Raw genomic sequence first — 12,439 nt, 5'->3', positions numbered from 1 at the left:
TGGAAGATGCCAGATGTTTCATTATTTTTCTTAGTGATAGATTTCGGGACCCACGATACCTGCGGTACTATTGTGAAAAACGGCGGTATGGGCGAATTCGAGACTTAAAACTGGAATTTCGGATGGGCGGGATCGGGATTGAATATTTAGTGCCGTGCTCATCTCTAATAGTGTACTAATTAGCAGAGGTACAATAAGCGGGGAAGGTAAATCCACCAGCATATCCAGATAGCTCGACCAAACAATATAGAATTTACCTAGACAAAATATTTCCCGAGAGAAGTGCATCAAAATGGCGAAAAACCGCTTATTGTATGCTACCTAGCTACTTAGAAGAATTCATATTACACAGGTCTTCAGCCAAAAAAGCAAACAACACCATAAATACATAGTTCTAGGATTCGCTTCATACAGATTTGTATTTGTTGATGAATGCGCTGCGACCTGTAGGTCTATTGTGCCCTTTTGCTCCTTACAACACCTCGTTAATTCTTAACTCCCTTAGGAAATTCAATAGGTTGTTTGGTGATACTGAGTATATTTTCTTTTGATTCCGGCTAAAATACGCGAGATATTTCTTCCGCTTTCTGTATACTGCATTCGGGAAGCAGGTGCTCAAAAATTTCAACAAATCCCGAGTTTGTATATGTGGCTTCTTAATCGCGGCACAAAAACTTGGTTCGCAATCTGGGCATGAATCACGTAACTTTGAAATGATAGTCGTTCAAACTATACTAACTAAACGATGTCGTCAAAACACTGATTCATGTATTTGTTTAGTCGACTTGACGATATCGCACAAACGATCAAACATTTTTTGGTTTAAATGAAGCAATACAATCTCAACACGATATCGTCCAGACGATTGTCGTCATACGTGATTCATGCCCTTATGTTATTTCTTTAGCCTTCCGGACAAGCATGTGTCCATGTCGTTTAATTTTGGGTCAGAATAAATCAGTTGCCATAGTTCTGTAGCATTTTCCGTTGGCAGTGATGGCTACTCCAACGGTTTTTTCCAAAAAGTACAGACAAGCGACATATCCAAGCTAAATTTCAGAACAAACAGTAACTTTTTGGCGATGCATTGATATTCGGTGAGGCTTGTGTTAGTTGTCGTCTACTCATATATAACAATTAATTTAAAACTTTCAAATTAAAAATCATCTACTTACATACTTATAATCATTTGCCCTCTTCTTCCCCTATTACAGGAACGCTTACAGTCGAAGAGGTCTACAAAGATCGCGACCAATTCGCAGCGCTGGTGCGCGAGGTGGCCGCACCTGATGTCGGCCGCATGGGCATTGAAATACTCTCATTCACCATCAAAGATGTCTACGATGAGGTGCAATACTTGGCCTCGTTGGGCAAGGCGCAAACGGCGAGCGTTAAGCGCGATGCTGATGCGGGCGTGGCCGAAGCTAATCGTGACGCCGGCATACGCGAAGCAGAATGCGAGAAAAGCGCCATGGACGTGAAATACTCCACGGATACTAAAATCGAGGACAATTCCCGTATGTATAAGTTGCAGAAGGCTAACTTTGATCAAGAGATCAACACAGCGAAGGCTGAATCGCAATTGGCCTATGAACTGCAAGCAGCCAAGATACGCCAGAGAATACGTAACGAGGAGATACAAATCGAAGTAGTCGAACGACGTAAACAAATCGAAATCGAAGCACAGGAAGTGCAACGCAAGGAACGCGAACTGATGGGTACCGTTAAACTGCCAGCCGAAGCGGAGGCACATCGTGTGCAAACTATAGCACAGGGCAAACAGTGAGTGGGCGCAAATACTTTTGCGTTGAGTAAAAATTTCTAATCGATCATTATTTCACTTTTGTTTTTTTTTTCTAAAGATGCCAAACGATTGAGGCTGCCCGCGCTGAGGCCGAAAAAATACGTAAAATTGGTTCAGCTGAGGCTCACGCCATCGAATTGGTGGGCAAAGCGGAGGCTGAGCGCATGCGGATGAAGGCACATGTCTATAAACAATATGGCGATGCAGCCATTATGAACATTGTACTCGAGTCACTGCCTAAGGTGAGTGGAACTATGTGTATTATACTAGTATTTGTTTTAAGGGCTTTCAAGCTGTCATAAATTCTTACTGACCGAATTTTGAGTCAATCTTTTACTACGTTTATACGCATGCATAAGGCGCTTTAATTCATTTCGCCGCGGTTCAAAACATATGTATAAACCAAGGTACATTGAACAGGTAGTATCAGTAGAGCAGCTGATTTGATTTATTTTCAAATTATTTGGTCTCGAAAATGTCAAATATTTTAAATTTTTTCTCACAAAAATTCTGAATTGTTAAAATCCATTTGCATGTGAAACCTTTTTCCATACAAAACAAGCGATTGAATAGCAGCTTTTGGAACGTTCGCCCAACTCGGCAGCAGGACCGCTGATTACTGGGCCTTGCAAAGGATGGATCAATGATTCGAGAAGCAAACAAATTTACTAGGAAAGAAAGTTGCATCAATTTTTATTTTTTCCAATTTAAATTTTTTATTTTTTATAATTTTTTGTATTTCACATGGCACGCTTTGATTTAGAAGAAAAAATTCAGAACAGTTTTTGACACTTTCGATACCAGAAGCAACAACAAAATACAAGCAAATGTTGTTTTTGCTCTACTGATACTACCTGTTTAATGTGCCTTGAAAGAGCGAAGTGTTTTGGCTCACACTCCATTTCAAATCGGTAGTTTATTTCTCCAGACAGAAAGAGTGTATAAACACCGCTCTCACACAAAGCGAATTGGAGATCAGCTGTTCCGCTCAAATTCCAAATAATCGCATCAGTATTTAGAAGCTGATTAATAATAACCGTTCGTTTTCTTTGCCACGATTTTATAATGCCGAATAAAACTAGATTTTTATCACTTTCCATTATGTTAACTTATAAAATTTCAAATGAAAACAGCTGATTTTGTTTGCTTTTGAAGACGGTTACTTTGATGCTGATATAAAGCCGTAAGTATAAACACTAGAGCGAAATGTGTACGGTGTCAATGCGCTTTCAATTAAGTCGATTATTCTGTGCGTATAAACGTAGTATTTGTTTGAGGTATGTGAATGCTTTAATGTAAAACTCATAAAATGGTCTACTTTAGCTTTGCTAAATACCTCATAAATCTTTCACTGCTTCGGGAAAATGCAAATGTAGCTATATGTTTGCTCCACACGAGCCCGCGGGTGCCAAAAACAGCCCATAAAGCGTTCCTCACGCTAGAAAAATGGGCAATAGAGAGCGAATACCTCCCACTATTGGATCGTAAATATCTTCTTCTTCGTGCCCGAAACAACCCTTTTTTGAGGGCAGAAATGTGTAAGAAGTCAATTTGAAAGAACAGCTGTTGTTTGCTTGCATCCGAAAGCAAATTTTGTAAAATATAAAAATGGAAAATAGCACGAAACTTTCAGAAATGTAGGTATTTGCTAATTTTATTAGCCACATAAGATAGATACACATAAAATTATTGTTTAAAGCTGATTGGTTGACTTTTTGCACGAAATGTAGTTTTTTGCGTTCCTCACGCTCTGGGCACGTGTTGACACATTTTTGACACTTGTAAGAGAGTAGCTTATTTTTACGCTCTAATTACCGAAAAGCCCGGAAAGCATATGGAACAAACCTAATAAGTATTACATAAATAAGCGGCTGATGATGAAATTCAAAAAATTTTAAATGGGCTCCATCCCCGTTCCCTTAGCTAGTTTTGAAAATAGAAATTCTACAATTATTGCATGACTATATTCTGCGAATTCACGCCCTGGCAACTGCGCTAGAAACTCTTTAAAGGTATGACGATCTTTTTGGTCAGTGCCCCTGCAGACATCCGTGAATTTGACGGAATTTTTAATGCTGATTCAATGGTTTCAAGTGGGATATGCCTGGTAATACTGGTCCTACATGTGAAGCTCCAACCCTGCGGAGCTTACTAGAGATAACTCTCAGTAATTCTGCTTTTAATTTAACTAAAAAATGTTGTTCCTTGGTACGAAAAAGGCGTTGGGCAACGGTTTTACAGCAGATGGGAGTAAATTTAGAATGGCGGTATATCCGAATGACCTCTCCTCATGCTGGCAACAGCTCTGTTCTCGACTAAAGTTTCTATAGGTACCAAAACGAACAAAATGTTCAGTCACTAGTTTTTGAACAAGGTATATAGGTAATCCTTAGACCACAAGAGCAGCGCTCCATAAGCAAGCATCGGTCGGATCATAGCCGTGTACAAGTTATTCAATAGTCATGTCACGTTTAAAATTCCTTTCTGTTGCCCAGCATTATTTCAGCTGCGTAGGGGGCCACCAAGGTTATCCTGCTCGCTTCTCAATCAACCTGCAAATGAGTTTGTTGTTCAGCATCACTTCAAAATATTTTGCTCTGTGTGATACATCCATATTGGTCATATTTGTGAAGAGCAGCAAGCACCTTTTCTACAGAAAGAATCGTACTACCTAATCTATGTACTTAAGTATTTCTTCCTCCCCAAGTGAAAATATTAACAATGCACTTTTCACTTAGTCTCTTAAGGTATTTCTGAATATTTCAAAACGATATTCGAAGCATGGCATTCGTGATCGAGTGATCATTTGGAATCAAAAAAAATTATAAATATGTAATTAAAATTATTAATTTCTCTCAATAACAGTTGGATTGATCAAACCCAAAATAGCATTTTTAATCGAATTTCATGGGATTGCGATGGCCATTTTTCATGTCCTGACCTGAATTAAAACTTCATCCTTTAATCTAGAACAGAGGTGGGCAGCTTCGACAGAGAATTTTTGTAGTGTGCGAGAAATTGATGTCACTGTGTGTGTGCGAACAAGTCGTGCGGTTGAATGAAGCTTTCGCTGCCTTCTAAAGCAGAGCGTGTATGTATACGCGAATATGCCCGCCGGGCAGGCGCCGCCCAGGTCTGGTCTAGAACAGTGCCCGCCAAAAAGAGAAAAGTCTTAAAATGAGAATGTATTAGTTATGAAACAAAAAATGAGAATGTGTTGGTGGTAATGCACGAAAAAAATTTCTGTGTTGTATTACTTATTATAAAAACTATGGTATGTTTTTTTTGCCGTTTTTTTTCATTGTGCGCTATTTTTTAGATCTAAACAACATAGAAACATATAATGAAAGTTAACGGCCCTAAGAAAGGAAAAAGTTGGTAAAATTTTGTATGTATTGTACAAAATTATTATTATTTTTTTATAATTTAAGTGTGGATTTCTGAGCAAAAAAGGCAACGTGCTTCGAGCACTCTGAATATTAAAAGAAAATTTCGTTGATTTCAAGTAGAAATAATATAAAAATATATATATCTAATATATAATTATTTTAAAATTAGGTAAAACTTGACATTTAAGAACAATTTAAAATAACGATTAAACCAAAAGATAAATAACAAAACATATTGTATGTTTTAATTGAGGACTAGTCTGGTATTAAAAAAAAACATAATTCACAAAGTTCTTTTAATATGAAGAAAAAGCACGACTTGGTACCATATACATACCTATTTCTAGGGGTGTATGTACGAAAAATTGTGTTATAAAATTTTTGAATGAATATTCATTCATTCTGCTCAGAGTACCTACTTTATTCAGCAATAAGGGTCTGATTATGCATACTTCGCATAACTTCGCACAACCATTTGTACCAGTGCACTAAAAGTGTAACTTAAGAAAATGTGAAGCAAAATCTAAACTCAACAGATCGCTAAGTTTTTAAAAGTTCTGCTAATTTCTGGGCAATGGAATACATACAAAATACATACAAAGTACATACGAAATTACAGTTTGAAGTTTATGCGAAGTTGTGCGAAGTTATGCGAAGTATGCATAATCAGACCATAATGCGTCATCAACCTGCTTCGCCTATTGTTTGGATGCAACTAAATAAAATTTGTTGCTCTTCTACTCTTTCTGTTGACGTTCGGATTGTGTACGTGTAAGAAAGCGATTGTGTACATGTGAAAGGCCGAATATAGTTCGTTTCCCAGGAAAGTGTTTGGCGGGCACTGGTCTAGAACTACAAGTTGATGGAAAGAAAATAATTATATAGAGTATTTTTATGGAACACTCTGGAACATTTATTTAGGGTTCCTTGTTTGCATATTTTCCATGACAGCTCAAGCTGGAAAACTCAATTTATTTGCTGGAATAAAGAAAGATTTTCAGTAAATCATGAATGCATTCTCATTATAATGTATATATAACTCCTTTTAGTTTCTCAGGAAGCAGTTAACTTTTTTAAATGATATTTAATTATGACCTCAAGTGTGTTCTAAAAATTTTCAATATCTGACATTCAGACTACTTCAATTTGCAGGGATTTCTTTACATATATTTTAACATGGCTTATATGTATGTAAATATTTATTTCTTTTTCAACTAATTCTTATTTCCCTTCATTTTGCCTTTAGATCGCAGCCGAAGTGGCTGCACCACTCGCCAAGACCGATGAGATCGTACTCATTGGCGGCAATGATAATCTAACAAACGATGTAACACGCCTAGTAGCACAATTACCGCCGTCAATAAATGCACTCACCGGCGTCGATCTATCGAAAGTGTTGTCGAAGATACCCGGAGCCAAGGCGTGAAATTCAATGCAACACTCCAGCATGCAAACACCACAAGATGCCAGATCGATGATGTTGATGACGTAAATATGAACCGTATATGGATTGATGATGATGGAAAATGCAAATTTAAAAAACAAAAATAAGTTAATATATAAAGGAATCAAAGGAATGAGATGTGGACCTTAGTAAAAGCCGTGTAAAGTTAAATAATGAGAAAATATAAAAAATTTAATTGAAACCAGACGCAATCACTAAAACCACAAATTACTAAAAAATAGGAATCAAATCTACAAAACAGTAACGTATGTAATTCAAAATTTAAAACACAAAATAACAAATGCAGCGTATTAAAAAAATTAACTAAAAAATTACAACTATTTTTAAGTGTAAAGTGTTGTAGTAGAAAACAATGAAGGCTTCACATAAAAATTAAAAGCAAAAACAGTAAAAGCGCAAACAGTCAACGACGTAGCGTAGACGTAGGTTGACGCAGACACGATCTAGCTTATGGGATTCGCGTGTTAACGAAAACTCACCACCGCATGGCGGTGACGTTGCCGTTGCTTCTCTCTCTCTCTATCAACAGTAAATTTTATATGCTGCTACGTGCGTCAACCTACGTTTACGCTACGTCGTTGACTAACTGAGCTTTAAAAGAAAAGAAGTAAATATTATATTTAATGAGTGAAAACGAAATACGAGGGACTCTAGCTTAAGCGCCTATTTTTCATAATTACTATGCATTTTTAACGCTATACTATTCTCTTTATTATGAATGTACAATAACACGACATTTGCAAACAAACATATTTAGACGTGCATACATACATAACAGTACATACATATATATGTACATGTGTTTGTAGTATGTATGTGAATGCAGTTATAAAGTAAGGCAATGAATTTGGGAATATTTTAAAAAATATAAAAGCTACGAAATAGTTATTTAAAAATACGTGCCCTTTGACGGAAGCAAATAACTGCCAAATTATATGCACATAGTATGTATGTGTGTACGTATGTTTATACATAGGTGCGTATAAATTATAAAGAAACTATACAAATCTCTATCTTCCGTTTAGCATAATACGTATATGTACATACAGCCTTGGCCATAAGTATTAGGCACCCAAAAAAACAGACCAAATATGTAATAATTTTTTCGTTTATCAAATTGAGGTATGGGATATTTATTAATAGTAAGTAGAAGTATTAAGAAGTCAATAAGAAAAACATTAATATTTAGTCAGTCCACTCTTAGAATAACCGTTATCAACATTTTAATTTTTCAATCAGAGTTTTCATAAAATTTTATCCTATACAGTTTTATAGCCCCATAAATTTTAGTAAAATAAACTGCATATTTGAAACGGCTAAGAATTCGCATTTATTTTCAACAATATTTTTTTTTTCTGACGGTGTTCTGCACTTTCCACCATTTATAAAATTTTTCGAACATACAGTAGAATCCGGTTATAACGATTGCAAGGGATCGGTGAAAAAACATCGTACTAACCGGACGTCGCCCATACGAGTATTTACATGAAAAATCCTGTCAAGAGTCAGATTTACCAACTTTGGCAAGAGTTAAACATACTTTTCCTAAAATTAAATAACCGATCTATTGAAAAGTAGCCATTAAAACTTCCCCCGCTGCTTTTCCTGTGACATACGCCGACCTGAAAACAGTTAGGGCCAAATTCACAGTGCGTAGTTAACTCAGAATCGGCAGTTACCTTCAGATTTTTTGTACTGAAAACCTGTAGTTAACTTCCGATTATGAGTTAACTACGCACTGTTAATTTGGCCCTTAATGTTGTGATCGATTTTTTTTAGTTTTCGAGGCGTTCAATCGTTCTATTTGCTTCTTCGGTAATTGTGTTTTAGTGAAGACTAATTTGAACAAAAAACCTCTTTGCCAGGGAAGAAGAAGGTAAATTATATTATCTAAAACTAAATTTAAATTAATCGCTTTTAATATGGCCTTCCTTTACAATTTTTATGTGCATTTTTAATAAAATTTTTAAGTATTGGTTGTTGTTGTTGTTGTAGCAGCTACAACAACCCCGCCCAGATCGGTTGATATCTCAGTCGTTGTCGTCGAGTTCCACTAACGGCAGCCCAAGAAGCGTGCATCCTCTATGGGGTCGGTCCACAGGGACGACGCCGTTAGGGTTGTCGGGTTTTCCGGGCATGCGAAGAGATGTTTCGAGTCAAGAGGGGTCTCTCCGCATGCCGGACATTCATTCATTCGGCACATCCGCATTTAGCCTACTCAGGTAGGAGTTTAGCCTGCTGCAGTAGCCAGAGCGAAGTTGGGCTATTGTTGTTCTGGTCTCCCGAGGCAGATGGAGCTCCGTCGCGTCAATGTCCGGTGTTTGTGTGCCTAGAACGGCATTCACAGGTCTACATAGAGTCTACATAACTCGAGACTGAGTCCCTGTGAATGCCGTTCAGGGCCTGTCTGTAAGCTGACGGGTCCAGAGGCTGCTTAATGAACCTCTGGACTTCGTCCGTCAGTTCATATAGATGCCTCCTGACCTGCCTTGGCGAGGGTTCCTCTGCAAGCAGCTGTCTATTTGGGTGGCCACATCTGTGGCTCCCAACCAGAAACTGCTTGCAGAGCATCGTGTTGTGCTCCCTGATTGGGAGCATTTTCGCCTCATCGTGGAGGTGGTGTTCTGGTGACATCAGGAGGCATCCGGTCGCTGTCCTAAGTGCTGTGTTTTGTACTGTCTGTAGCTTCATCCACTGCGTCCTACTACACCATTTCCAGTTGTAAATGCGAAAGCGTCAATTGTAAATGAGAATAGTCATTTTTAAATGAGAAAGCGTCAATTGAAAATGAGAAACCGTCAATTGTAAATGAGAAAGCTATTCTCAATTACAAATGACGCTTTCTCATTTACAACTGACTATTCTCAATTCCAAAAGACGATTTCGCATTTTCATTTGACGCTTTCTCATTTACAATTAACTACTCTCAATTACAAATGACGTTTTCTTATTTACAATTGACCTTTTCTCATTTACAATTGACTATTCTCAATTTCAAATGACGATATCGCATTTACAATTGATTATTCTCATTTCCAAATGACGCTTTCGCAATTTCATTTGACGCTTTCTTATTTACAACTGGAAATGGTGTAGTCCCCGGCGACCACACTGGTGCTGCGTAGTTTAAAACCGGCCGGCCTATTGCCTTGTATGTTGCCAGCAACGTTTCTTTGTCTTTGCCCCAAGTACTGCCGGTGTTTTTGTTCGCTTGTCAATACTTAGTTTTAGTACTGGATTATAGATTATGTTTTTGTTATTAAATAAAGTAAAAAAAAAATATGTTTGGTTTTTATGTAAATAAATATTATGTTCTCTTCTAGGGACTAGTATGACACCACCTCTGGGGTACCACCTTTCCTTTAAAAAAAAAAAAGAATTATAGAAATCGGTTAACGTGGTCTAAAGTTCTGCGGTATCAAACAGTATCTAACATACATAAAAAAATTAAAAATTTTCCGATGAATTGATAACCTCCTCCTTTTTTAAGTCGGTTTAAAAATAGTTAATATACTCGAAATACGTTGCTTTATGTAATATGTAATAGGTTGCTTTACTAAAAATAGCCAAACATATTTTTACCGGATTTTTCATGCGTCGTATAAACAGAACTGATTTCTAATTTTTTTTTTTTTTATAATTCTGCTATAGGACATTTTTGCGCACGTAGTTGCTCATCAGCAGGGAACGGATTTGTAGGACCTAAAACTGTATAAAAAATTCAAAATAGGCTGGAAAAGGCAAAATAAAATTGCGAAATAGGCACTAGAAATCGTAAAAAAGGCAAAAGAAGGCACTAAAAAAGCGTTGTAAAAAAATACAAAAACTGAATAGTAATCAAAAACTATATTTATTTTAGAAATGTTAATATCACTAGAACTAGTTTCATTATATGAAAAATTTGTGCTTTGACTATTTTCTCCTATCGAGTTCTTAACTCACAAAACTTTAATCTCTATAGTTGTAGTAACATTGAACCACAAAATGCATTTTGAAGTTTTCTGGCAGGATTTTCATTCGATTCTCGCGAAGAAAAGCCTTGAATGTACTAAACGTGCGCTCGACATGAGTTGATACAAGTGGCGCCCAATTTAAATATGGAACCTTTGAAACTTTGATATTATCAGGAATAAGGGCTTTTTCCTCGCTATAATCACCTTTTTAAAGGTAGAAAAGGCAAAAAAAGGCAACATCAAATGTATATATATGGAATCAGGAAAGCTAAATCGTGGACATTCTTAAACGAATATCCTCTATTTCTTAACAGAAAAAAGGCAATTTTCATAAAATCGTTTCCCTGCTCTCTGCTAATCAGTAATCACTCACCAGCTACCAAAACATTTCAACTACCGAGTGCACATTACTTAAATAAAAGTATTTTTGACGAGCAAGAATGCAATAGTTTACTTCAGGACAATCCAAAATTGACGCCTGTCGAAAATATTGGAATGAAAAAGACAAAAGTCGCTGTGGCCTAACCATTATCCAGACCTGGCGCCATATTTGCCTTCGATGTTCAGGTACCGCATAACATGTCACAACATGTTGTGTGAAGCTTCTAATTTTCTGTGAATTTTTAAGACACTCGTCGTTTTAACTGGACAATTCATAAATTACGTCGCTTAAAGCGGAGTCGTCAAACAGATGTACTTTCATAGTAATTTGTATAAAAACCAAACTTGAGGTTGTGTTTATGTCGCTATAAGCGGTCGGTCGTTATTTGCCGAGTCGTTATAAACGGATTCTGCTGTACTTTGTATAGAAGAAAATGAGTAAGTCCCCTTTCAGACACGTCAAGTCTTGATTTTTCGCATTCTCTTTTGTGTTTTCTATTTGCTTCCAGACGCGTCAACTTTTATTGAATTCAAGTTCTTGGTTCTTTAAATGGGAAGCAACGAAAAGATCCAAAGAGACAAGAAATCTTAAAACGAATTGACGGTATGGAGGTATGTGTACTCTTCCCCTCTCTTCTCACCTCCTTCGCCTTGGAACGAGCAGACTTGAAAGCAAGACTTGACGTGTCTGAAAGCTGACTAATAATATGCCTCCACTGTCAGATTTAATGAAGATTTAGCCCTATGACCAGATTTAACGTTAAATCTTTTGAGATTTATCATATAAAATTAAATCTCGAAAGGTAGTAGATTTAATATAAATCTTAGTTAAATCTGCAATAATATTGATGAATAAATACAATTTATTGGGTGTGGCAACCAAAAATTCATATGCCAGAAGTCAAATGACATTTGTATTGTCAATATACAGTTGCGGAAATTGAAATCTAGCCTATTAAAAAGACATGCATTTTCGTATTTTTAGGCGTATTTTTATATTTTGGTTAATTTTAAAGGCAAATATTAATATTTACATAACTTTGGTTGTAATAAATTAAGAAGATATTATTTTAAAAACTACAATTTCAGGAAATATTTTTTATGATAATATCATGCAGAGCCTTCTCCGCTTTCTAAAAATCTTTTACGCACTACGACATAAAATTCATAAACTTCGGTAATGGTTCTGCTTCGATAACATTGCACCAAACATCCTCTAGAACTCAATTCGACTTAAAAAAATGCATTGGCAGTGATATTTGCTAGCTAGGTCTTCATGATATGCCAAAGGCAGAGTTTATCTCCCCAACAACTCTTTAAACATTTTTCTTTCCGCAAATATTATTCTATACCGTTTTGATAATTTTTGTTAAAATTGGGAGAATGATTCGGAATATGGTACCATTCGTTACATTTTCCAAACTATACATTATACATATTTACCACG

General features: G+C 36.5%; 1 protein-coding gene across 4 annotated transcripts in view; it reads left to right on the top strand.

Annotated features, from left to right (window-relative positions):
- Positions 1-7,089, top strand: part of LOC118748995 (flotillin-2) — a 516,275-nt gene extending 509,186 nt beyond the window's left edge. For 3 of the 4 annotated variants that reach the window (XM_036483773.1, XM_036483774.1, XM_036483775.1), the window contains 3 exons: positions 1,215-1,782; positions 1,863-2,046; positions 6,440-6,619. In XM_036483773.1, the coding sequence (XP_036339666.1) occupies positions 1,215-1,782; positions 1,863-2,046; positions 6,440-6,619 (932 nt within the window). Of the gene's footprint in view, positions 1-1,214; positions 1,783-1,862; positions 2,047-6,439 lie in introns of all 4 variants that reach the window. The other variant, XM_036483772.1, reaches the window with a different exon arrangement.
- Positions 7,090-12,439: the final 5,350 nt, after the last annotated feature.

Source organism: Rhagoletis pomonella, unplaced genomic scaffold, assembly GCF_013731165.1.
Source record: "Rhagoletis pomonella isolate Grant_MI unplaced genomic scaffold, Rhpom_1.0 Rhpom_scaffold_00013, whole genome shotgun sequence".
Lineage (NCBI taxonomy): Eukaryota > Metazoa > Arthropoda > Insecta > Diptera > Tephritidae > Rhagoletis > Rhagoletis pomonella.
Note: the sequence above shows the minus strand (reverse complement) of the source record. Positions and strands in the feature narration are given on the sequence as shown.